We start from the raw sequence: 27165 nt of genomic DNA, 5'->3' as shown, positions 1-27165 counted from the left end.
GTGTTACAAAAACTCTGCCTTCTCTGGAGCACACAGGTTTGTCTCCCCCCTGTAATCACTGTAGTAATCTGTCTTGATGCAATCTTAAGTCACTTTAGTTTAGAGGAATAACTTTGGTGTTTCTCTGTTTCACCTGACAGTGCTGATTGACAAAGACCAGTCCCCCAAATGGAAGCCAGCTGCTCTAGAAGAAGTCAGTGATGAATATGTGGACAGCTGTTTTAAACCACTGGGAAACGAAGATCTCAAGCTGTAAAGATCAAACCTATTGATATCTATATGCTTAGTTATGTGATACAAAAATTAATAGCAGTGTGATCAATTGGGACAAGACTTTTTTAGCTAGCCTGAGATTCACAAGGCTTTTTTTCAATTTTTTTTTTTTTTATTCAGGAACATTCTCTGTAATAAGAAAATAATTGTACCATTGGTTAATAATGGGAAAAATCACTTCTGGCAAATTATTTTTATTGCTTTACTGCTTTACACAGTGATTAACATTTAATTTTTTTGCATCAACTCTTAGTTTAGGAGGAGCCCTTGGGGAAAAGAGCACAGTTAAGGGATGACCTAATAAGCAAAAAGTCAACAGTGTTGTGTTCTTGGCTCTGTCACTGATCTGGTTAATTGGATTGGGCCACAGATTCTTCTGTGTACAATGAAAATAAAATGTGGTTAAACTTTTAATGCAGTAGGAGCTACAAAGGAAAATGCAAGACAGAATCCATGGCGTTAAATATCCTTCTAAATAAAAGCTCAGACTGATACATTATTAGTCTGATAACAAGAAATTGTTCTATTGATTTAAGGTTTGATCATTTTTCAGCCTTGCTGTGTGATGTAAACAGTTTCAAACGTGATAATGTTGCCAGAGCCTAGAGCACATTTCTCTTTGCTTGCATAGCTCATTTTTTAAATGTCATTATGTCTGATTCAACTGCATAATCAGTATTTCACGATTTCAGAAAATTGCTGGTTTTCCTTGGTCTTACAGTGGTGAAGAAGCAGTGCCTCAAGCCTTGCTGTGAACACCAAGCAGCACATTTCCAGTGCATTCAAGGTGGTGGGGTTTGATGCTAATGATACATGAAGTTACACAACATAGCCAGAACCCCTTGATACGAGTATTTGTGGGAGGGAAATTATTTTACTATTGTGTATGCAACAGACAGCTGCTAATCTTTCTTCAACATTACGCCTTCTTTTTTATGTTTCATCAAGATCACATAGTAGTGTTTCTTCCTACTTTTCTACACTTACAGGCAGGTCACAAGTACAAATTTTGGCTTCTCTGAAGCCCAGAGGAAGAAAACTTCTGTTCAAATGCCATAGTCAGTAACCAGCACTGGGGAATCAAAAAGTCAGAGCTGCAGCAGAACCATTAAAGAGTTTTCAGTGCTGGGCAGTTTTTATTACCAACAGCAATGGTCTGCAATGGCTTAAGGCTCCTCCCTTTTTAGGAGCTGTTGCCTGGGACAAAAGTCTAGGAAATTCAGGCATCAAGGTGACCAACCAAGAGTGACTCAGAAAATCAGAGGTGAGCAAATGGAAAGCTAAATCAAGAAAAAATGGCACCTTGCTTTGGCAGGAGGCGTGTAGGATAAAATTGTTAAAATTTCAGTTGCAAGTTTGTTACCCTGGACGAAATTGTTATGAGACTGTCCTTGATTTTAGTTTCAAAATTAAATCAAATTTCATTAATACCTCTGGGGTAATTCTGAAAGTATGACGTGCCTTTCTACCTCAAGCTGGTCCCATAAGAAGTGTAAAGCTCCCCCGGTATTATTTAAATTTTTATATGTTTTACATTCATAACAATTGCTATTTTTAATTTATTTTTTAAAGATTGGTTATTTCCATTATTTTTGTATAAAAGGAGCAGTCTTCAGCCAAATATATTAAATGAAAAACACTAATTCCCAGGGAGCAGGGATCATGCCTCCTGTGATTGTAAATGACATACAAGATTATAGGAAGAACATAGTTTTAAATTAATAAGCTTTGACTTGCATGTTCAGTTGCTTCCAAAATTTATGTGAACAGGAAGTATCCCAAGCTCAGAGTAACAACATCCTGTCCAGTCTGTGCAATCTTGTGTTTTTTTCAAATAAAAGGCATACAAGCAGATGGTAAGTTGAATTTTATTTGGTCCACAAGAAAATATTTTCCACAAAAAATATTGTAAAAATATATTGTAGTGTGTTTTATTTGGGAATACTGATGTGCCTTACTCCAGAAACATCAGCTTTATAAAGTTGTACTGCAGTTAATGTATTTTGAACCATTATTAGAATATCAAGTCAGTCACATCATATCCACTCAGATTAATCTTGTTTCATGGAGAAAATATAAAGCAAATGTATTTTTAACTCCTAAATAGAAGTAAACAGTTTTGCAGAGGATGCCAGTCCCAAAATTGGAGTGCCTTTATGACACAAAATCAAGTCAAAGAATCAACGGTAACTTAGCTGGAAACCCACTGTCAGTGGCTCTGTGAAACTCTAGCTCAGCTTAGATTTATTTAGGTGAAGAAGTCTTTATTTTTGCAATGTATTAGTATTGTGCCTAATAAATGTACAGCAGAGCTCTGGAGAGAGATCTCCCTGAGTCTCTTAGCAGATTTTAGCACTGAACAGATTTATTTTCTATTAAGGGTAAGTGCATTATTTATAAGGACAGCATCCTGTAAAAGAGATGATTTTCCTGGTGAGATGCTGTCTCCCTGTTGTTTGCAAGCTTGTTTGCTTTCCATTTGTTGTGTGCCTTCCCTGAAGTGCCAGTGCCATGGAAAGCATGGTAAAGCAGCTGGAATTGCACTTGGGGCCATTCTGAAGCTGCTGTAATCTTCAGGCACCAGTGAGGGCCGAGGTTGGTGGCTGCAGGTGAGGGACTGGTTGGGCCACCAAGCAGCTGGTGCTGAGTCCTGCTGTGGGCAGCCACCCCAGAGCAGCTGCTGCACAGGAGAGCAGTCCTGGGGGCATGTTCAGTGCCTGGCTGAGCTCCTCTGGGGAAATGGCCAGTGCTGATCCAAGGGATGCTGTGGTGGAGCCCTGGGCTGTTTTATAGCTCTGCCTGTGTTGGACAGTGTGGTGGCAGCTGGCCAACGGGAGCTGCTTTCAGAAGTGCATCTGATGTTCCTGAAGAGTATCAGATGCTAAGGCTACATCCAGAGGAAGGATTTGAGACATGGCAGCAGGAAGCACTGCAACACTCGTGCTTGCCTTGTACAAGGGCCAGGGCACATCCACCTCCAGGTGCTCTGACAGTGCAGTTTTCTGCTTCTCACTTGCCTGGCCAACAATGGTTCTGGAGCTTTGGCTTTTTTATTATTAATTAATGTAGTTAGCAGTGTTAACATGAGCCCACACTCATGTTAGATAGGTTGGCCCTTTTTGTTTTTTTTAAATAAAGCTTTATTTTAGCTAGAATAATAGGAATCTTTTTTAATACTGTGGTTAAGCAATATCCAACTGATATGTACTGACTTGATCAGTGTTTTGGCATTGCTTTCTAACTCACACTAATATATGGAGGTATTTTAGAGCAAACAGAGTATGATCTAATGTTTCATATGCTGTAGAAGTTGAAGGAACATCACTTAGCAGGATAATTTAAGTAAACCATAACACTTTAGTCCCACTTTGCAAATGGCTTTGAAGACAACTATGTAACTTCAAAGAGGATGACATTACAGCTTATGAGCTGATTTCATTCCCTTTTCCAGTAAAAGCCTAAAAACAGTCTTAATACAAGTCACTGGGAATCCAGTCTGGTCACTGGCATTTAATGCCAGCCTTGTGCTGTTGTCACAGAGAAACATTTTTCACCCTTTATTCCTGATAAAACCACTGCCCGGTATGGGTGAATTTCAAATACTTAAGTTTGTGCCACAACATTTGCAAAACAGCCCAATTCACAGAGTCATATGTCAGAGAATAAGCTAAAATCAGCATTTGACATGGTCTTCTTTCTGCTTGCTCCCCACTGCTTGAAAAATCATGCTTTGGATCATTTACTAGAACTATGTGTTCCTTTTAAAAATAGTAACAGCTTCAGCCAGTATGGAAAGCATTTCTCTATAAAATGAAAACAAAATAGAAAGCATTTTGATCTAGTAAAAGGAACTGTATCTTTTAAACTGGGCATCACAGAAAAAAGAACAAATAGGTGGTAAAAGCCAAGCTGTTAGAAGGCCTTCACTTTGTATAAAACATCAGTAACATTGTACCTTTGGGATGAATAGGAATAATGCATCCGTGTTCTGATCTGTCAAACGCCGGCCTTGAGTGCAGTGGGTCAGGCTGCCAGTCCTGGGCAAGCAGGGAGCACTGTGTGGATGCACTGGGGGACAAATGCAGCCCTGGAGCTTTGGGCCTAAGGCTCAGTCCCTAACTCTGCATTCAGAGCACTGCTCAGGGCCAGGGCTCCTGTGGATCCTGCTGGCATTGCCATGAACAGGTTTTCCAGTGGGGAAGCAGCAGCCTACAGAAGCTGAAGGAAGATGTCCTGTCCCAAGGGTGGTACTTCAGAGAGGAATTTCAGTGTAATGCAGCCACAGCTCCCATGAAACAAATTGTTATAAAGCACTGCCACGCCTTTGAAGGTTTCTTTCACTAGTTACCATCAGTAGCTTTTGCACGTCTCTCTGGGTTACAGTAAAGCAACAAAACCAAATCCTCCCAAACCAGCACCCTAACACAAAACAACCTCAAACAAAACCAAAAAACCAAACAGCTTTGGTCTGAGCACACCAGATGTCATTAACATATCTTACTGCAGGGTTTTAGAGACAAGCTTTCATGCATTTACAGAAGCATCTGTTAATGATAATGCACTGCTTATCAACACTGGCATGTTTCTCACTGGCTCACTTCAATGGAAGGTGAATAGCATCATCATCCAAACGGTTCTGAGTACTACTGGGCTTTACAAAGTGCCTCTCATCACCTTCATTATTTCGTGGTTTTACAGATTTAGTTAGGTCACAGAATCAAAAGTAAAATTTATGATAGCAGTAACCTTTGCTACATGCAGACCTCGATTTCACTTCAGCAAAACACAGACAAATTCACCAAGCACAGAGTTCATCTCACCTACAGACAGACCACTGATCTTTTATGCAGAACATAGAAATAATCCACGTTTTGTCCTCTGTGGCAGTGCTTGTAGAGGTGCAGGGCAGCCACAGTCTTCCCATCGTCTTTTTAATGCTAATTTCTGGTCACACCCAACACATACAAAGACAGAGTATGATACTCTATGTATATCAACACATGGCTGACAAGGAATGACACTTGAGGAACAGTTCTACTGCGATCCAGTCAGTTTGTTAGCAATCTACGTTAAAAGGCAAATTTTCTGAGGCTGTCCCCGCAGTGATGCTCAGCTGGGGGTGCCTCCTGTGGCTGGCAGGCCGGGCAGGGCTCAGGGCACGTCGCTCTCGATGAAGGGGATGTCGCTGTACTTGCTCTCGGTCACCGCCCACTGCCTGACCGCCTGCTCCAGGATGTCGCGCGACAGGCGCTGCGCGTAGTCCAGCACCAGCGTGCTCGAGGGGCCCCTCTCCTCCGCCTTCACCGCCAGCAGCGACGACTTCTCCCCGGCGCACCCCGAGCCTCCTGCCCCCACCCTCTCATCCTGCACGGCGTTGGAACCTTGGAAGGCAGCCTTGGATTTGATGCATCCCATGGTACATTGGAAAACGCAGCTGCAAAATTCAGTTCAACAGCATGTTTGGATAACCTGGAAGTGGATCCCTTGTTCGATGCGGTGTCGCTGCTTCTTGCCAGTGGCTCCAGTTATTTTCAAAGAACAGAGCATCTCCTTTTGTGCTTCTTCTGAGGAAATCTGTCAAAACAGCATTTCATGTAAAGGCAATAGATAGTTTACCATTCTCTGAGCTCAAAGGAAACGTAAATTCACTACAGGCGCTTGTAGAAGCGGCTTAAATAAATCTCTGCCCAGCGTGCGTAAAATGTTTTTATCGGTAACATCCATCTACTACAAGTAGGCAAAGTTTGACCTGAATTCACGCTGCCTTTGAATGCAATTCCCAGTACAGGATGTAGGCCATCTAGGAATGTATAAGTCTTAGAAAAAAAATAGTCTGTTTCTTCCAAGCTGACACTTCTCCTGAAACTGCAAACAAATACTGTTTAGCTGCAGGGACTGCTGCTGCTGCTGGAAATAAGCACCAAAACCACCCCACAGAAGCACCACGCAGCCACCATAGCCAGAGTCCCGTGTCATGGCTGTCTCACGCCCTCTGGGCACGATGACACTAATTCCCAGTGTCATTCTGCTGTTGCTCAAGGAGGCTGGAGCAGGGCAGCTACCAGAAGGTATTCACAAGAAACAAGAGCTGTTTTTGTTTTTTCCCTGGAGAGGGTAGGGAAAGCAGCAGCAGCCTGCTGTGATCAAGGCAGTTCCAACAGAGCCAGAGCACCATTCTCACTAGAGCAGGACCACTCTAATGTAGAGAAGGGAAAGTGACCAACGAAACACTTGGCAGAGTTCTCCTCAAGTCCTCAAGATCTAGAATTTGTCAACTCCAAATGCTGGAATATAGGGGTTTTTTTACTGGCCTACAAAGCTGTTTCTGGGGCTACTTTCTCTCATGCAAAGCAGAATCTCACGGTACGCCTGACTTTCCTTGGCATGCGCTTACCCACTTATCAGAGTTAACAGACTGCCAGCCAAAATAAAGACTGCACAGCACAGAAACCAACTGTTCCCTACAGCTTCACCCAATGACGCTCTACTAAGGTCAGCCAAAGTTAAAGATTTTTTGTAAATGGCCTTTGAAAACACAATCATGGCAAAGATGTTAAGCCTTATTTATTTCCTTTATATGCTGGAGGAAATAGGGGCTCCAATCCAGTAACCTGATCACAGGCAAATATTTGCAGAAGAAACCAATCCCATTTGCAGGCAAATGGTGCTTCACAGGTAGGATGGGACTTCTCCAGTCTAGCACCTGACTCAGGAGAACCAGATTACTGGGACAAGCTCCTCTGCTCTCTTTGCTGCTTCATCAAAACCATTGCTATCTGTTTGTAGGAAGTCAGTCCTAAAGGACTCCAGAAACCACCAAGTCCACACAAATGTTTTCACACCTTTAGCTTTGTACCAGGACATTTCAGCATTGTAGAGGAACATTTGTAAACCACCTCAGTGAAGTTCAGAGAGTTTCCTCTGTGCACACTGACCTGCTGCAGCATGTGACCACTGCTTTGGGACAGGCACTGTAGTTCACAGGCCTGTAACACAAACCCCTGCCAACAAGGCCTGACCTCCACGAGTATTTTACCAATACAGAAGAGAGCCAAGCTATCAGATTTTTATTCCAATAACTCATCATTAAATGAGTAAAGGCTGGATGGATAACTTGTCATTAAATGAGTAGACAGCAGGATTTTCTTCACTGCACAAAAAGCTACATTTATCCCTTTGGAGGCTCATACCCATGTCCATCTTTCACATATGCTGATCAAACTTAACATGCCTACAGACCAGAGGCCAAGGAGAGGCCTGAAAGCATTTCAGACAGCTGAATAATTCAATGCTTTAATAGTAATATCTTGTGCATGTCTAATTTCAATATTTATCATTAATAAAAGATTAATACTAATCACTGCCACTTGCTCTTCTGGACAACTATGTAGATCCAAGTACATGGTAAAGAATCAATAGCATCAAGTACTACCCAGCACTGCTAATACCTGAAAGCTTCACTCTTGATCCAGCCAAGGTACTACACAGCTTCAGTGTATTTTTATCAGATTTTATCCTGATGCTTTTCTTAAAATAGACTATTCAGATTTAGATTATTTTTATCCAAGTCTGGAGCTATGGTTTTGGTTTTTTTCTTTTAATTTTTTAGCTTTTTTAATGGAAGTGTGTTAAACAGAAGTTAGCAGATAATTTAGTGTCTAATGAAAAGGACAGAATGTGAGTAGAGGGAGGATCAACTCCTCCTAAAGCAGGTAGGGAGAAATTCCCTAAGGTCAGCATCTTCCTCTGCAGAACTTTTCATTTGGGCCAAGTCAGATGTTCCTGGGACTGTCCAACATGAGCTTACAGACAGCAAGGCACACAATACAACTCAACTGTTCCAAATCAGCTGAGCTTCAAAGCAAAGTTATCAACCCCATTTTGAATTCCTGCCTGTTGCTCATTTCATTCTTTACAGAGCTCAGTACTTCCCAAGCCACTGCAGTGAGTGTTACAGTTTGCCCAGTCTACTGGAGTTAATAATTGTTGGCACAGAAATTACTGCAAATGAAGCTGCCCTCAACCTTCTGGCTGTTTCCTTGTTTTCCTCACAGCCCTTGCCTGCACACACACAGTGAAGTGCTGTTTAAATCCTCTCTGCCTAACTCATCTCCAGTGTTAAGTTCTGACAGGGATTTTAACATCTCCATCTTTCCTCACAACACTTATACCCTGAGAGGGAAAAAACCCAACAAATTAAACAGCTTATTTTACTCCCACAGCATGATGTTTCATCCTCTAACTGCACAAGGCAAAACTGTGTGATAGGAGCCTGTTTCTGTCAGTGCTCTGTGGCCAGTTGTGCCCCAGACATCACTGCATAGATGGTTTGGGGCTCAGGCCAAGAGCTCTGCAGCTTCCTCATGTGACAAAGCTGCTGGGCTTAGCTGGAGCCAGAGGTCAGCCAGCTCTGCCTGCTCTGCTCACTCTCAACCAGGAGCTAAAGCAGCACCATCACAAACCAGAATTCATCTTCTCTTTTTAGAGACAGATTTTATAGTAGGTGAAATGTTGATTTATTCATCAGAAAAATACAGGCTTCTAGTTGTGCTCAATTTTACTGGATGTACAGTCAAAATGTTTTTAAATGCTTCATTTAACATCAGCACAACAAATACTATGTGTGGCTTTAATTAAAGTCTTAAAAACAATCAATTCCAAATTGGAATTGGAAGTTCCCAAAGGTAAGTTCAGATGTTTTTTCACCTATTACTTTATTTACTGTGGTAATACTAGGAGACAGAAAATATTGAAGGGGTGGTAGCTGAACTCACCAGGCACACAAGGGCTAAGCAGTCTCTTTGCCAGCCTGGCAAAGTGTTTCCTGCCAAGGTAAGCTCATTCTTAACTACTGAAGGAAACAAAACAATGGTGAAAAGATGCCTGCAATTCACTACTAGACAATATAAAATAGAGGAAAACAACATAAATCACATAACTGCCACTTTCAAAAACAAACAGAATTTTTTAAAAGCATTAAAATAATCAGTAAAAATAACTGCAAATAGGTAAATGTGAGATATCAAAAAATAAGAGTCTCAGAGGCCTCTGCAATATACCATCATGTGATGAAAATAAGCAAAGGAGCAAGTGTTCTGCTGTTACTTAACATCTGTAGCCATCATAAACAGGTAAGTTCCTGCATTTAAATGTTTCTATGAGAACCTCAGGAAAAAATCTTGAAGTTTAATATTACCCTAAAAGAAACTGCTTTCTGCAACACTGTTACAACAGTCACTGGATTAAAAATAAGTCCTAATTTTCAAAATAGCTTCAAAATGTGCAGCTTTGCCTAGCTGAAGGCAGCAAGTAAATTCCTGCTGTGACAGAGCCAAACTTTTTGGTTCAAATATGACTCCTCCTCCAGCAGGGAGGTTTTCAGTTTTCCCCTGGGTACTGGCAGTAGAAGATCAGAGTGCCACTTACCAGAACCACGTCTGCTTCTAACAGGTTGTCCCCTCGTCTGGAGAGCACAGCCAGCTTCACGTCTGGGACTCTGCAAAGGGAACCCAGGAACAGAGCTTAGCACTCTCCAGGATGTCAGAGGTGCACATTAGCAGCAAGGTGATGAATCTGTAGTGCTGGCTTGCACAAGCCTGCCTGCCTTTTCTCCCACACAACCTGACTTTGACAAAGGTAAAAGGCTGATACAGCACTTAAGAAATTGGATTGAATGACAAGTTGCAACAATTTATACACAGCACCTAATGCCAGGCTCAGAGTGAGGCCACTGCTTGGGCAAGTGGCTCCTGACCATCTGCAGGATGCCAACCTCCTCCCACAGCAAGTCCAGGTCAGGAGGATTTCAGCAAGAATATGGGAAGGGCAATGTGCCCCATCTGTTGCCTAACTTGAAATGTTCTCTCCTGTTTTCCCTTCTCCCTCTCAAAGCTTCTACTGAGACCTGGACCTCAATCATCCAAGGACACAGTCAGACAATCCCAGTGCTGCCATTATCACAGAAACAATAAGCTCTGGAACAAAGGCATTCAGAGCTGGAGTTGGGCAGGTGACCTACCAGCAGAGGTAACCAAACAGCACTTAGGCATCTGCACCTCTGAACTGCACCCAACCACATAAAATATTAATATGCTGCGTGTAATAACAGAGAGGAAAGCCAGAACATCCTCTGCCTGTCTCTCCCTATCAAGGTGGGCTGCAATTCAGGAGCACACGTGGCATTGGATACTCTGCAGCTCCGAGCAGAGCAGCAGCACATAAATGGCAGAGGGATGAATCATGGACTCAGAGCACACAGCATCCCCTCCATCGCTGCAGGACTCACAGCTCCTCATGCAAAGCAGCCCCAGGCAGGGGCTCCCAGAGCAGTCCAACCCACCAGGCTTCCAGTTCTGCCTCTCCCTAACATCCACCTTCCTGCAAATCCTACAGAGAAGATGCACTGCATAGCATTCATTATACCAACCCCTCCTAATCATGGCGAAATGACATTTCAAACAGCTACAGTTACTTTAAGACAAGCACAATATAAAACATTCTGCTGCCTCAGGCAGCCACTGATACCCACATACCCCAAAACAACTCAGGACATGAAAAGCAGAAACAGAGAGCTCATTCCTCTCAGAGCCATCCCCTCCCTCTCCTGTCGCTTAGTGCCAACAAGAGATAAGAGCTACAGATTGGAAAAGGCTGGATGCAGCAATGGCAAACAACTGCTGTGCAGGATTAGCACAAGTAGAAGTGAAAGTCTCCTGGTTATCTGTCTCCAGGTACGTGCTGGAATTTCAAAGGCTTGGGTTTTTCCCCTCCATGGCCACAATTGATAAAGCTTTTCCAGGCTTCTAAGCCAGTTTGTAACTGAATGGGGAAATGACACATTTGCTTTTCCAAATCAGGCAGACTGCTAGTTTACTTTAAAAGGCTTTTCAGTAACAGCACAGCTGATCACAGAATCATAAAATTGCTTTGGTTGGGAAAGGCCTTTCAGATCAAGTCCTACCATTATCCCAGCACTGCCACGTCTACAACTAAAACCTGTCCCTCAGGACCACATCTGCACATCTTTTAAATACCTCCAGGAATGGTGACTCCACCACTGCTCTGGGCAGACTGTTCCAATCCTGACCACCTTTCAGTGAAGAATCTTTGCTAATATCCAACCTAAAAACCTCTCCTGGCACAGCCTGAGGTCTGGATCGATTATTGCTTGTTACCTGAGAGAAGAGACTGAGCCCCACCTGCCCTACAACCTCCTTTGTCAGAACACCGAGTTACTTAATAGAGGCAATTTCCATGTCAAATTTCATCTCTCAAGCACTTTAGCAATGCAGTTAAGGAACATGAAAATCTTCAAACCAGAGAGAAAAACAAGAGAGAAGAAAATGTTTCTTCTTATTTCACTTTATGGTTTACATGCACAGTAAATCACAGTGGGGTGTTTTTGCTGTTGAACAAAACAGCTGTGTAGATGTGAGTTTTTATGCTGTCAGACTCTGGAAATCTAAAACCAGTACTGACTTAAAAAAAAAAAAGGCAAAAAACTCCCCCAAAATCAAGAAACAGTCTGCTCCCTCCCCAAGACACACAACCACAGAAGGCAGGAACAAAAATAAGTGCTTTCTGCACTGTTCTAGCAATCTTACCAAGCTTTGGGAAGCAGCAAACAACGATGAAGTACCAAAAGAAACCTTTGGGTGAAAATACCAGCAGTTCAGAGAACAGCAATGCCAGTAGGTACAGCCCAAGGCAGCCACAGTGTTATTCTTCATCCAGGAAAAAGAAGTTTTGTTAAAAGCAGAACACAGTGTGCTTGGTAGCTGTCTAATTTCGTGAAAGTAAAACTGTACCCAGTTGGTCTGTCCTGAAATTCTCCCTCCTCTCTCCAGTGCAGCAGTTTATTCTGCTCACACAGTCCAGGGGCAACTTGAAGGCCACTGGAGAACAGGATGCTGAAAACTTTTTACAGGTTCTCATCATATTTTACCTCAGCTACTTGTACTAACAGACTGCTCTTAGTCCAAATTTGGACAGAAATGTTTACAATGTATTGATGTTTTTTCCCTCAATGTCTCAGAATACAGGCATGCACCAGTACAGACTCTGCCAGACCATGGACAAGAGGGAACATTAACTTAGCTACTCCCACAGGAACAGAAGGATGCCTACCATTGATGGAAGTCTGTTTTCTACAGGGGGTAACAGTGAACCAATGGATTCCTTAGCAATTAAGGCCTTGGAATGAGGCTGTAGAAGAAAGGGCATGAAGAAGATGCAGCACTTCTCAGAAACTCCATCTGCAGGAAGTTTAGCCAAGACTTAAGGAACTCAACTACAGACACTATAGAGGAATGCCTTTGGAAGAAAAAGCTATTAGTGATAGAGGAGATCCAAAATTCCCCAAGACCCCAAATACAAAATGTTATAATACATATTATAATATTAGCTTTTCACAAATATTAAAATAGATGCTATATGTATAAAATAGCTTTGCTATAAACATATAGTTTTCATTGGACATAGCAGTGAAATAGCTGATATAGTTATGTTTGGGGTAGTTGAACTGCCTGCTTGGTTGGGATAACATCCAATGGATGTATGATGAAGACTCCTGCTACTATCAGCACCTACTGTCTGTAGAAAGTATGGACCAAAGCCCAAGCTGGAGGTGATAATGAGAACAGGCTAAAACCACAGCCAAGAAATGTTCATGCTCTAAAAAGGCAGACCTTAGGAGGAGTCATGGTAAACAGTTCTTGGAACATCCAAAATTCTCCAAGACCCCAAGTACAAAATAATGCTTAAAACTGGTGAGTGAAGAGAAACAAAATATCAGAAATGAAGTTTTTGATGTAGATGTACAGCTGTTTCCTTGCCCTGCAGAACACCAAAGGATGCAGGTTCAAGACTTCTATCAGCAAAGCCCACAGCTCTTGTATGTATCAGCCCCTCCCATCTGTACTAAGCTGCAAATCCATGGTCTGAAGACCATCCCCACAGCAGGGGAAAACACAAGGCACACCACCAAAGGTCTCCAAGTCCCACACTGAGGTTAGACTGCTCTAAGGCACAGCACTGGGCCCAGACAAAGCAGCCTCTGGGTTTATTTCAGTGCTCTAACACTGGAACAAACTAGAGTGGAAACAGGAATCTTCCTACATGCATCCCAAAACTTCCATCCCAACAACTCAGCTGTGGAGTCACAGCCTTCCTACTAACAGTCCTTTTCAGGAACACATTGAAACATTAAACTACTTTCAGACTAAGGCTCAGGATCTAGCCTGGTTTGTAAAGGTGCATTACTGTCCTCCACAGGTGCCAGGCAGAGACAGAGCTGCAGACAATGAGAAGGGATGCACAAATCTTTATGAGCAAGAAAAGCCCCTCCTGCAGCTATTCATTGCTGGCTGCTGCCCAGCCTGGGGATCCTGCCAGCAGGAACTGAGGAGCAGCAGCAGCTAAAACAGCAAATTGGTGTCTCAGGCTGACAGGGTCGGGTTTTATTGTAGTGGCTGTCACAAGATTCAACTACAAACATATGGAGCTGCAGAGCATAAGGTATGAATGAGGGACACTGCCTGGCTTTGTGATGCCCTCAGGAAACCAAAGGCTCCACTGGATTAACACAAATGGAAGTCAGAAATAAGGAGATGGTCAAGATCTGCCCAAGATCAATCACAGAAGAGCACAATAAAAGCAGCACACAACCCCATTCTGCTCTTTAGTCTCCAGAAGCCAATTATAAAAAAGGAAATGGGAATTAGGAATGCACCAGAAAAGCCATTTTTCCACATCTCACACAGGAAGGCACAGGAACACACAGCCCCACGTTTTAAAATCACAACTATGTTACTAGTGATCTGCACAAACTGAGGAGTAAGAGAACAAAGTGAGGAGTTAACAACCAGATGCTTCAACTGTATGAAAGCTGCCCTGAATTGCAACAAAGAACTGTCAGCCTTAAAAATCACTGTCTCACGGCTTCTCCTCCGGTATTGGTTTCCTCGAATTCCATCACTCCTAACGTGCCAGCAGAACTTGCAGCAGCAGCAGCCGCCTTCGCGCCTGGGAAGCGGCACAGCCGGCACCGCTGCCAGCCCCGCGGCCCCCAGCGCCTGCCCACGGAAACAGCTCGGCCCCGGGGACACCAGCGCCCCGAGCCTCTGCCCAGCGCCTCGGGCAACTCGCACAAACCAAGGCGATTTTAAACGCAAGAATGTTCTCAGCAGAACGTGATGCTCAGAAGAAAACTAATTTGTATGTACTTGAAGGTTAAAAATGCCACTTTGTTAAGGCTACAGGATAAATCCCTGCACTTTTCCTTTTCTTTTTTTTTTTTTTTTTTTTTTTTAAATTACTATATTTAGAAACCTAATTTGGACTGCTACTCACTATAAGAACCATGAGAAAGCATAAAATATATCTAGACGTTTAACAGTTTTTGCCATGACAGGTCTTGCATTTTTAAATCTGTATTTTATAACACGCCAGATGAAGGTAATCCGCTCCGTATAAGGGTCAGTGTAGAAACCTAGAAAGGTACTCATGGCAAAGCAGGGGCTGACAGACCCTCACATCACCTCGGCCGGCAAATACAGTAGTCTCACGTCTTCCCCACGGCAGGAGCACCGTTTACCTTCCCACTCCGCATCACTCTCACTGCTGTCCGTAGCACCACCTTTCCTCAGGGTGCCCGGGGGAGCGGCACCTCCGCTTCGCTCAGTTCGGAGGAGTCCGTGGCCGGCAACCTCGCTGCGAGATGATGGGAGGAGTAAAGCAGCACCGCCGCCCGTCCTGAAAAACCCCACCTCAAAGCAGGGCTCTGTCTCCCCGCTCGCCCGCACCACACGAGCCCCAGGCGGCCGCAGGCCAGCGCTCGCCCCGCGGTGCGGCCGCGCATCCCCGCTCCCCGCCGGCCCCGGGGATGGAGCCGGGCACATACCGGCGCGGCGGGGCGGTGTCCGTGCGAGCAGCGTGCTGGAAGCGTGGCCCCGCCGCGCACGGTGCCCGGCCGCCGGGCTGCCCCTTCCTCCGGCGGTGCCCGCGGGATCCGGCCCTCGTCCCACCGACGCCGCCGCCTCCTCCGGGCTCCTGCACGGCAAAGACGCAAACCCACCGTCAAAGTCCATGCTGGGAGCGCCTCCCGGCCCCGCGGCGCTCGCACAGGTAGCGCCGGGAGGGCCCCGCGCCCGCCGCCGCTCCCGCCGCTCTGCCGGGCGCTCCCCGCCCTCCCCGGGGCGCGGCGGGGCCGGGCGGGGCCGGGGGCGGGAGCGGCGGCGGCGCCGCGGCCCCGACCTGTGCGCACCGCCGGCACCTGCGCCCGCCCCGCATCCCTGTGCCGCTCCTGCCCCGCCCGGGGACACCGGCCCTGCCATCTAAAATAAGGGGAAAAGGGGGAAAATCACCCAGGCAGGAAAGCCGCCTCTTATTGGCTTCTCCTCCTTTAATTCCTCCTCCCCCTCTGCTCAGCCCTAGTGCGGCACATCTGGAGTGCTGCGTCCCGCTCTGGGCTCCTCGGTACAAACACCAGCAGCCGCTGGAGAGAGTCCAGCAGAGGTCACAGACATGATGAGGGATCTGGAGCACTCTCTCTCACAAGGAGAGGCTGCGGGAGCTGGGCCTGTTTAGTCTGGACTAGAGAAGACTGAGAGAGGATCTCATCATTACATAGAAATATCTCGAAGGTGGGTGCTGAGAGGATGGTGCCATGCTCGTTTCAGTGGTGCCCAGCGACTGGATGAGGAGCAGTGGCCACAAACTAAAACACAACAAGTTCCACCTTCAACATGAGGAAGAACTTCACTTTGAGGGTGGCAGAGCACTGGAACAGTGCCCAGGGAGGTTGTGGAGTCTCCCTCTCTAGAGACTCAAAACCCACCTGGGCACATTCCTGTGCCACCTGCTCCAGGTGACCCTGCCTTGGCAGGAGGGGTGGGCTGGATGGTCTCCAGAGGCCCTTCCAACAATCTTCACAGAATCACAGAATTGTTAGATGTGGAAAAGCACGTTCAAAGAATGGGGTCGCCCATATAAAAGCTTAGGGCCATCACCCTTGCGTGTTCCACTCAGCCCTGGGACAGCATTGAGGTGCCAGAACACATTGAGCATGCAAGGAGTGGTGAGCATTAAAGCAAAAAAAAAAAAAAAAAACAAACCAGTGGAAAAGACTGGAGAGAGGTCTGGGTGATGCTTCTCTGATTTTATCCTGTCAGGCAGCATCAAATCATGTACAACCACAGAGAAGTATTAATTATACTTTTTAGGAAACAGCTTTTTAGGAAACACCCGCATTCCAAAAGAAAGCTACCAGAATGAAGGAGCTGAGCAAACTAAAATAACATGTTCGATTTTTCAAAAATAAAAGCTATGCTAAAACTGAAAACTATTTCTAAGAGAGGCTGCAAACAGACACCCTGGCTGCTTTTGGGGAATTCTTGACACCCAAACTAGCATATAGTACACATGAGCACACCTGGGCATCATGTTTGTCTGGGAGGCTGCACAGAGCTCGTGCCTGCCTGGGGCTGGCAAACAGCACCCCAGCACTCTCAGGAGTCTCCTGGCCCTGATGGTGACAGACCTGGGGACACAAGGCTCATGCTGGCCCTGACTTGTCCTGCAGCAACATGTTAAAGGCCAGGAATGGGTGCTGTGCTTGTGCCCCTCACTGGAGTCAGCACTCACTTTCAGTGCCTGTGCTGAGCTCTGGCTAAGTCTTCCATCTATTTAGGCAGGTTTTATAGAATCAGAGAATCCTTTACATTGGAAAGGACCTCAAGGTCGTCAAGTCAAACTGACAACCTGGCACTGCCAAGTTCACCACTAAAACATGTCCCTTAGTGGCACACCTACACAGCTTTTAAATACCTCCAGGGATGGTGACTCCACCACCGCCCTGGGCAGATTATTACAATGCTTGGCCACCCCTTCAATGAAGGAATTTTTTCTAATATCCAACCTAAACCTCTCCTGGCACCACCTGGGGCCATTTCCTCTGGATCTATTGCTGTTACTTGGGAGAAGAGGCCAACCCATCTCACCACACCCTCCTGTCAGGTTGTTCTAGGGAGCTATAAGGTCCCCTGAGCCTCCTTTTCTCCAGACTGAACATCCCCAGCTCCCTCAGCCCCTCCTCGTATGAATGACTCTCCAGCCCCTTCACCCAGCTCTGCTGCCTGTTCCTGGACATGCTGCAGCACCTCTGTGATTATTGCCAAGTAGGTTTCTAACACATTTCCAGTCAGTCATTGGCATGCCAAGGAATTTCTAGCAGTGTTTTCCAAGCCAAAGAAAACATTACACTGGTAACATTCATCAAGAGAAACACCACTGTAACTGTAGCTGCTGGTCACAGATTATCCAGTGCACTGCTGGAGGGGCTGTGCAGGGCTGGGAGAGCCAGGGGATGGACAGGTACAGAAAAATAGGAACAACACCCCTCTGCTCTCCAGTGAGTGGGAAACCCTCCCTAGCCTGGAAAGCTGGGAGACGGAGCAGGCAGCCACCCCTGTGCACACCCACCAAAAAAAAAAAATCCAGTTGTGACCACCCAACAACAGCAAACAATATTACACTCATTACTTGCAAGCAGTCCATCTGTGAACTTAAAACCCCCCATGTTTTACTAATTATTGCCTTTGGGGCCCAGAGAAAGCATTGTGCTGCCAAGTGCTGTGTGCAGGGCTTGCACACACTGCATATGCTGTGTCATTTCATCCAGCTCTAATGGGAACCAGCTCCCTTAGAGACCAAAGGCAGAGTTTCTAGGGCTGGGGTGCAACAGGAGACCAAAGCTCAACCCTTAGCAGCAGGACCCAGGGCAGGCAACCTCAGGTCCTCACACCAGTGATTTTTAAGTGATGAGTTCTCCAGCCAGGATTAAGCCCCTTGGGCACTCAGCATGTACTGCAAGTGTTTGCAGGGGCAGGTCTGAGGAGCTCGACCCAAAACCTGTTCAAGCTGGTGACACTGTGCCCTCTGATTTCAAGGAGCTTTGACTTGGGACCTGCTGACTTGGGCAGATTTTGTGCAGATGTTTTATTACTGTTTTAGCTCACCTGTAGGTTGCTGGAGGAGAAAATCAAATAAACTCCTAGCCTTGAGAATTAAAACAAGATGAAGTACTGGAAAGGCACAGTCACCTTGCATCAACACAGTGGTATTACTACAACAGTGATTTTTAAACAAGAATTTGCAACTAAATTATAAATATCTTTGTATAGGCTTATGGTTACTGTGCTCTTTATTATTCTAGCCTGGTTTTTCTAGCTCTACTTTTATCTTCAGCTTTTACATGAATGCAGCTCCCACTGAGCAACTTGGGGCCATGGGGCAGACATTCCACAGGCTGCAAGCACAGCTGGTGCCTGACTGGATCACTTCACTGCATCCCAATAGGTAATACCCTGGTCCTGGTGCACTGCTCATCTCCTGTGCCACCACCCAACAACACACCTTGTCCTGAGCAGCAGCACCTCAGTGTGACATGGGACAGGGAGCTAAGGAGAGGGAGATACATGTGAGGAGAATCTCAAGCCTGTATTCATTTCTGGGTGCCAAAATGGATTTAATATTTTATTAGCTCTGGAGTTTGCAAGACAGCTGATTATGTTGGGCTGAGGCAAAGCAGTCAGTGTTTTTAAATGCATCCATTTGAAATGACTACAGCCAGGCACAGGCAGTCAATGAAATATTTAGCTTGTAAAGCATTTCAGTGGGCAAGGCTGGGGCCAGATGTGGATGCTGTGATGTTGAAAATCACAATACCCAAATCTGAGGTGCCCCAGTCCCCAGCATGGAGGCCTCAGAGGTACAGCAGTTGCCCAGGGAGTGGGGCTTTGGGGTTTCAAGGTTCCCTGCCCTGCTAGGATGCAGGAAGCCTTGCTGGGCACAGACTGGTTTGGGAGAGCACAAGCATCAAAGCCTTTCCCGCAACTCAACTTGTCAGATAATGCTGCCTCTTGCACCCCTCTCCTGAATTTCAGTGGCTGAAAGCATTTTCCTGTAGGGATAAGGAAGACAGTCTCTCTCCAGAAGAAATTGCTTTATAGCAAGTTTGACTTTTCATTGTCATAAGACCTGGTAGTTATTTATTAGCTATTTTCGTTAGTTATTTGCTTATTGGAGTTTGCTAGTTCTTCCATATATAGCCCAAACCCTCTAAATTCTTGGCATGCCCTGCTCTGTGTGCACGTGTTCAGCCCAGAGTGATGTGGATACAGCATCAATACAGCTGCAGTGGGGGAAACTGGAACAAACTGAACCACAGAGGTCAGGGAATGGTGTTAGCACTGGAACTGCTGGAATGGTACAACCAGACTGGATGGTTCAGCTGTGCTGAAGCTTCAGAGGACCCCGGATAAGAAACTGCTAACCTGCTTCTTTTGGGCTAAAATTTGTCACTTAACCTCTGCACCAGATCGCAACGTTTTAATGAGTTTGTCCAAGGGTAACAAAATAAATGAAATCTTGTTTCTCCCTCCCTCTAATAAATTTCACAGCTCCTGCCCTTGCTACTCTTCACAGTTCCTCCACATCTGTGAACCCCTCTCCAAGCCTTCAATTCCTCTTCTCTGTCCCACAGACCCACAACATCCTGCTCTCATTTCTGGGTTACTTACATACTCTTCTGCCCTAGCTCTCTCCCACTTCACCAGTAAATTGTGCCCAATTTCCAGTAACCCCAGCTTTCTTCCACATCTTCAGACCTGAGCTGTGTGGTTGGCCAGGTGGCAGCAGTGGCACATGCTCTGGTTTTGCCAAGGTGCTGCTTGGATGGTCAGTCCATCAGTCCTGCTCACCACAGACTCTGGTCAGACTCTCCCTGCCTTTCTGACAGAAAGCACAGAAAATACAATAATTTTTCCCAAGCAGTGCTTAAGTTCATTTAAGAACCTGCTGACAACACAGTGATGCGGCATTCAAAAAAGTGCTACAGAACTCCATGGATTTATCCAAACCCAGCCACCAACTCAATCCCTAGTCAGAGGTCACTGGTTGAAACACTTGCTCTGTTTCTCAATTCCTTTTTTTCATTATACAAACAGACACTGGTATTAGGGAGGGCTTCAGTGAGGCATGTATTTCTAATTCAGCTGAAGAGTTAAAGAGAAGCCATAACAAACACTCTCTGCCCCAGGAGCTCCCCCCAGCACACCCAGAGCCACATGGTGACTTCACAAAATCTATTTATACGTGCACTAATCCACTAACTGTACGGGTTGCAAAATGTTGCACAGTCTGAGAAGAATCAATATGGAGTCTAAAGAGCTAGAAACCCTGAAGATTTTTGTTATTGACTAAAACCTCCTAATAATCCAAAAGCCTTGAAGTTGTACCTGATAGGCTGTGAATACCTTCTAACAAGTACTTTGGGAGAGCTTCAACATCAAACCCATGAGGCAAAGGAGGTCACTGCAACACAGCTTTATAGCCTAAGGAATCTCTGTCTAAATAAAGGCTCTATTTTCCAAAATTTTGTGCATGGGAAAGGTGTTCTTTTCCCCAGCTATGGATTTTTCTTCTTCTCTTTTATTTTTTTTTTTAACCTAATTCTTCTTTCATTATACACCACTTTCAGCCGCTCTTGCTGTTCTATGTACAAGCAAGATTTACCAAAGCCTTTCCTCAGAGATTTTATTTTCTTAAAATATTTCCTTGATGTTTGCAAGTGGATTAAAAGTAAGGACAAATATGATTGCAGGGTGCCCAAGCACATGCCATGGCAGTCCCTCAGTGCTGCCACAGTTTCCAACTCTGTTACTACCAAAAGTACATGACAGTGGGATTGCACGACTGCTCCAAACCTTAGGGCACAACATTGATTTCTAGATCATAATTATTTTTGGAATGACCCATCCTCCTGCTTTCAAAAAAAGGTTTGATAGGTTTCACAGTTTAGTTAAAATACAACAGAATGTGTAAAGCCTAATTCCATGAATATTTAAAATTGGTTTAACCCATTGCTATTAGCTTTACTTTTTTTGGTGTTAGCTGGATGTGCATATAGTGCTGTAACTCAAAGGAAAAAACACAAATTCAGTGTGTGCACTGAACTCTGTACCTATTAAAGAACCCTCAGCACTTTGTGATTATCACAATGAGACATTTAGGGAAGGAATTGGAGTTTTTAAAAAAATGATAAAATAGCTCATTTAGCAGCAGAGCTTTAAGAACATGCTCAGTTTCACTCCTGTACTTACACTTCAGTGTGTCCTGCAGGACTTCATTTTATGGGGGCTGAGTTGCAAAAATTAATTTCATCCAGTCAGCAGCACCTGTGCAAAGATATTTAGAACTGCTTGAGTCACTATATTTACAAAGTTTTCCAGGAAAAAACCCCAACAGTATTTACCTAGAGTTTGTCTAGATGCTTAAAAATGTCTTAAGAAGACAATTATGACAAAATTGCACTACAAAGGCACTTGGCTCAAAAAAAAAAAAGAGATGGAATATGTGGGTACTCATTTCTCCCGTAGAACAATCTATACTTAGCAACAAATTAAAAAAGAAAAAGCCAGAATCAGAATGATTTAGGCTGGGAAACTTCTAAGATAATCAAGAAGAGGGGTAAAATAAATTACATGTTTCTACACAGCACAAATGTTTATCCAACCGAATGTAATAGTTGTTAGATGCTTTTGTTCCAATTTGTCATCAATCCAGAAATTATTAGAAAGTTTGTAATAGAAATCTAGTTGGGCAATTTTAGGAATCTTTAAAATGAAATTTTTGCTCTTGGGGCTTTACAGGTTGGATAGTGGTGCTGACTCCCTGGGACTGTCCAAACTCTCCCCAAGGCCAGTGAGGTCAGTGTGTCTGAAGACACCCATGGAATTCAGAAGTAGACAAGAAACTGAGTATTAATTCTCACTCAAGATGATGGTTTTTCAGAAGAGTGGAATTTCTTCCAGCAGGGGGAGATTGACCGTTTCCAGGGGATCCTCACTGGCAGTGCCCACAGAAGCCAGGTGCTAAATCACACAGCAGCACTGCACATTCATCGTGGAGGAAAACACAAACAGCAGCAATAAACCCCCCAGGAGCTCTGTCTGGGGAAGAGGCAGCTATGCCTATTTTTCAGGCTATTTATGAAACTGAAGATTGTGTTTGGCAGGAGGTCAGCAGTGAGTCTGGGCATGCATTGGCTATGAGAGGCAATGTGGACACACGTGGCTCTTGCCACCCAGGGCCCAGCAGCAGCCCTGGTGTGGTTTGCACCAACCTGTGCACTCAGGCAATTACCTCCTGGTGAGCAGAGACCATCCTAACTCTGTGTGCAGGGCTGGAAAACATACATAGATATAATAAATACCAAATCTCATTCACATTTTTCAAATAAGGCAGTCACAGAAATACCAGCCACAGAAATATTCCTAATTTATATGCAAGTCCTCTTTTACTTAATTTTTATCAGTACCTAACAGCACTGAGGCATGAAGCCTAGGCAGACATGCAAACTGCAGCCCTGGAAAACCCAGGCAGCAGCACAGCAAGAGGATTAACCAAACATGAGGCATTAGAATATTGCAAAGAGGATCAAAAGAGATTTGTGACTGAAAAGCCACCCACTAGAATTACAGTCAGCTGAGAAGCTGGACAGAGAAAAAGCGGGTAAATGTTTTGCATTTAGATGTTTCCTAGAATAAACTCGAACTTTGGGATGTGCACTGCAATACAACACCAGATCAGGCTTCCCTGCAACATGGAGCTGCAAACAAAGCCATCTTCTTTCTACACTGAAAACTATGGCTTTGTGGCAGTCAAGTATTAGCTGGAAAAAAAGCAAGAATCACATTGAAATATGGTCTCTGGAATGCCTAAAACAAAGAGCCCTAAGGGCAGCAACAAAGCCATAGCTGTACAAAAATTGCCATACTAAAGGAAACAATATAGAGAAATAAGAGGAACTTAAAGCCCAATCTTGCCATAACATTTCCTTCTCCAAAATAAAAATCACTGTCAGTGTTCCTGCTCTAAAAAGATACTATAATTAATTATTAAACAGGGGAATTGCCTCCCAGCAGAGATAAAGACAGACATCACTGCAGGCGAGGCTGTGGATCAGCAGAACAGTGACACACTAAAACCCTGCTCCTCCCAATTTTGTGACGTCTGTGGACATTAATGTACTTAATGTAGGGAAGTCATGTGTTTCAGAGGAATGTTGTACCTTCAGATTTTCACATTGAGATCAACATTATTATGAGCAACAGCTCCTCCCTTATCCTCTTCCTCTGCTTTGCTTTCACACCTCTCTTTGGCAGCACCTGCTTATCTTTAAGTCTTTCCTTCCTCCTCCCTTCCTCAGATCCAGCAGGAGAGGGGAAGGCATGAACAGCCAGGTGGGTGTGTGGCTGTGAAGTGAGCTTAACCCATCACATTATTTTATCCCAGCTCTGTTCAGAGTAAGGCATCCCTAAGAACTGAATAGGTGTGAAATGCAGTTTTTCCTAGTACCTACAGTAAGTCCCCAAACCACCTTTCTCTATCTGATCAGTTTGAAAGATTAAGCAGTACAAACAAGTGAAAGGGAACTCTTGCTGCCATGGGAGCAGTGGTGATGGCATTTGCTGCTTTAAGAGCCTGGCCCATTTATCTCAGTGTTCCTCGTGGGCAGGCAAGCATCCTCCCTGACTTTGAGGGATATCACAGGCAGCCCCTGGAGAGACCACCAAAAACTGCCCCTGCCCTGCAGAACTGGCCAGTGTGCTAAGGAGGTGGGCAATAGAACTGGCTCCCTTGGAGCACAGGGCAAATGGGTTTGCAAATGAGCCAGAAGATGTCCTGGAAAGAAGCTGGGGTAGTGGCTCCCTCAGAGGATGCATTAAAGCAAAGACAGGGGACTGAAGGATACGGATGCTGAGGAATCACATCCCTCGGGGAGATTTATGGGTGACTGAATCTGAGCTATTGCTGCTGCTGAAAACTTCCATTTCCCTAAATTGCCTTGCTGGCTGAGATCAAGCCCTTTGTACTTTTTCTCATACACCAATATCACCCTTTGCAGCAGAAATGGCAAATAAATTCCTTCATAAAAGCACAAAATTACTTCAACTGTCACTGAAATGAGAAGATAAATTTGAAATTAATTTTCAGAAGAGTCTGATTTGCCAACAGTGTTATCATGATTACCTCACATAATAAATATTTTGATATCTCTAGATATTATTCAGTATCCAAATGGCCTTATTATCTTACCAAAGATACCATCCAATATTAAATGTCCTTTCCACTCTATCACAAGGTTTTTCAGCTGCATCATCTTCAAATCAGAATTCTTCTACACTGAGAAATTTATGACATTATATAGATCAAATAGAAAGACGCAATAACAGATTTTGGAGGTCATAACTAGAAATATTACCTATAACCAAGTAACAGCAAAGAAGAAAATAGCAAATTTCATTCATGCTATACGTAGATGCCTGTACACATAACTTTGCAATTTGATTTCAAGAGAAAAATAAATAAACTTTTAACAGGGAATAAGTAATTTATTTGGGGAGACACAACTGTCTTGAGGACATCATAATCAAGTAGAACAACACTGCTGAAATGATATTAGTTATGGCTGGTCTATGTAACAGTTACTCCATGCTCAGAGATTCAACAGAACTTACATTTCATAGTCTATCCCCTTTGGACTAGAGTTCTGTTTCAAGTCTTGTTTTTCCCAGTTTCTTGTTAATTTTATGATGTCTATTCTTACCTTAAATATAGCAGTGGAAAGAAAATTTTGGTTGAAAATATGGAGTTATATGGCATAAGGTTGCTACACATTTACTTCATTAAGGCAGGGCTTTGAAGAAAAGCTAATCTTGAGTGCATGCAAAAAAGGTTTTTATGACTAAAAGGACTCAAAGTATTTGATGTGATAATATGCATCATTCTAAACAAGCCATTGAAGCTTAAGATAATCTACTACTAGAAAGATCTAAAAATTGAGAAGGTGTGATTTGAATAGTAAAGGGTGGAATAAGCTTTGGAATGAAATAGCACCAGGATGAATACCTTGGTTTTAGTGTTAATTGAGATGCAATGTTCACCTTTGGTAGGTGGTAGGTGCACCTATAAGTTTGGGACTGGCAGGGGCTGCTGAGCTAAGCCAGGGCTGGAGCTAGTGGCAGGTCAGACCTACAGCAAAAATAAACATCCAGAAGTACACTGCCAATATGCCCTGAGAAGTGATGCCTAAGCATTGGGTTAGGCAAAGACAAATAGGGTTTAGGCTAGAAGAAAACTTGGCTCTAAGGCAAAATCTTGTTTATAGAAACCTGCCAAAAAAACACCAAGGATACAAAATTTATCCCTGGAAGTTTAATGGCAGTAGCTCCAATCTCTGTCCATTTTCCAGTCAGGTCTGGTTTACAAAAGAGCATACCTCAGGCAGTATGAACTGATGCCTGGTTTTGTTATCCAAGCAGAAATATGTGAAAAATGTCACGGCAAGTTTTATGTGAGAATTAAACCCCTCTGGATCAGCCTCTGGCTGTTTTAGGGTGCAGACATCCTGTATCACATTGGTTTGGGATGTGGCCCTGAGTTTTAATGAGGACAGATATGCACAGACATACATACACACAGAGAGTTTTGTATCCTAATAATCCATGATCCAGTACCTCATAAAACTAGAAAATGCCTTGGATTTTCAGTATGATTATTTATGCTTTAATAAAGTAGTTAATATAGGAAAGTAATATAATCTCTGAGAGACAAATGCACTGCAAAAAACCCAGGAAGGCCATTTGATTCCAGGTGATCTGCCAACAGCCCTATAGCTTAATACTAACTTGAATAACTTCTCACTCTTTCTGGCTGTCCCTTCTTCCCCTTCCCCTCAAGTCAGAAGTCTGCTTTTTGATGTATGAATTAAAGATTGTTCATCTCATGCAGTTCAAAGTTCAAGATCCTGCTTGTATGTGTCATGACCTCTTATTAGCTGGAAAACTTTACTCAAATACAGACTTTGTGATGAGAGGCCAGCAATTGGATGCAGTTTCCACAGCAAAACTTGTGTCACTCAGCTTCAAAACAAGCCTGCATTTAGTGAACTAAAGGAGTTGTTTGGTGGCATAGCTAAGAGCTCACAAACACACAGTCTGACAAATTCTTTTCAGCCAGCGTCAACAGTATCCACAGACAGACAGGCATTTCAAGCCTCAGCTCTTCTGAATCAGAGAGGATGAATCAGGATGAATAGTTTCAGCCAAACAAGAATATTTAGAGTTTCTATGTATCTCATCTAGAAACAGCCTCACATAGTACCAGTAAATAAAAAAATAACCTGCAAATAAATAAATGACCAAATATGAACCTTTGAGCTTCATCAGTCACCTTTTTCTATATCAAAAAGAAGGATCCTAGGCCTCTCTTTCTTGTTTATGGCAGTAAACACTTTGCCACCTAATTTACTATTGCTTCGATTTTCATTAATAAAGTAGTTAATAAGATATCTTCTTCTGAAGTCTTTGGACAGAAGTGATGTAAAATATATTAGATAGAGACCTGTGATAAGTAAAAATAACTTTGAATGAAGATGTAGCTGTTGAGTTCACTTCTGTGATTCCCTGCAGGCTTACAGTACAAGCACTCTGTTCTAAACATAATGACAGGCACAATAAATTAATGACTGGTATTTATGAATATAACATTATTTCATAGATAGCACATACATGCTGTTACCACATCATACTGTCATAATAATTTGTTTGATGTTCATATAAGGGCACAGTTAAGAAGAGAGCGTTCATCACCTTTTTATTAAGGTGACAAAAAAATGAGAACCATCTCTCACTTGGAAGAAGCTTGTTTGGAAATAATTTGAAACACTAGCCTGCTCAGGAGAGGCAGCAAAAATATCTCTTCTATCATCTTACAAGAGTAGCCTGTGAGCCACGTTAATCATCTTGGACTGAAATTTATAACAACATATGG

The 27165-nt window shown here is 43.9% G+C and overlaps 2 protein-coding genes across 19 annotated transcripts in view; one reads left to right on the top strand and one right to left on the bottom strand.

The window, feature by feature from the left end:
- HIBCH (3-hydroxyisobutyryl-CoA hydrolase) overlaps window positions 1-2127 on the top strand; it is a 37785-nt gene extending 35658 nt beyond the window's left edge. The window contains exon 14 of the mRNA XM_079311782.1: window positions 141-2127. Within this exon, the coding sequence (XP_079167908.1) occupies window positions 141-256 (116 nt within the window). The 3' untranslated portion in view covers window positions 257-2127. The remainder of the gene's footprint in view (window positions 1-140) is intronic.
- The window catches only part of LOC306804772 (small membrane A-kinase anchor protein), a 73781-nt gene continuing 48739 nt past the window's right edge, over window positions 2124-27165 (bottom strand). For 6 of the 18 annotated variants that reach the window (XM_079311798.1, XM_079311786.1, XM_079311795.1 and 3 more), the window contains 7 exons: window positions 22474-22513; window positions 21432-21506; window positions 15173-15321; window positions 14867-15024; window positions 9700-9769; window positions 9048-9124; window positions 5696-5847 (listed from right to left, as the gene is read on the bottom strand). In XM_079311798.1, the coding sequence (XP_079167924.1) occupies window positions 5722-5847; window positions 9048-9124; window positions 9700-9769; window positions 14867-14881 (288 nt within the window). In that variant the 5' untranslated portion in view covers window positions 14882-15024; window positions 15173-15321; window positions 21432-21506; window positions 22474-22513 and the 3' untranslated portion in view covers window positions 5696-5721. Of the gene's footprint in view, window positions 5848-9047; window positions 9125-9699; window positions 9770-14866; window positions 15025-15172; window positions 15476-21379; window positions 21507-22473; window positions 22514-22800; window positions 23003-27165 lie in introns of those variants that run through there. The other 12 variants (XM_079311799.1, XM_079311802.1, XM_079311787.1 and 9 more) reach the window with 8 other exon arrangements.

Source organism: Erithacus rubecula (genome assembly GCF_903797595.1).
Source record: "Erithacus rubecula genome assembly, chromosome: 8".
NCBI lineage: Eukaryota > Metazoa > Chordata > Aves > Passeriformes > Muscicapidae > Erithacus > Erithacus rubecula.
This window is presented reverse-complemented; position numbering and strand designations above follow the sequence as displayed.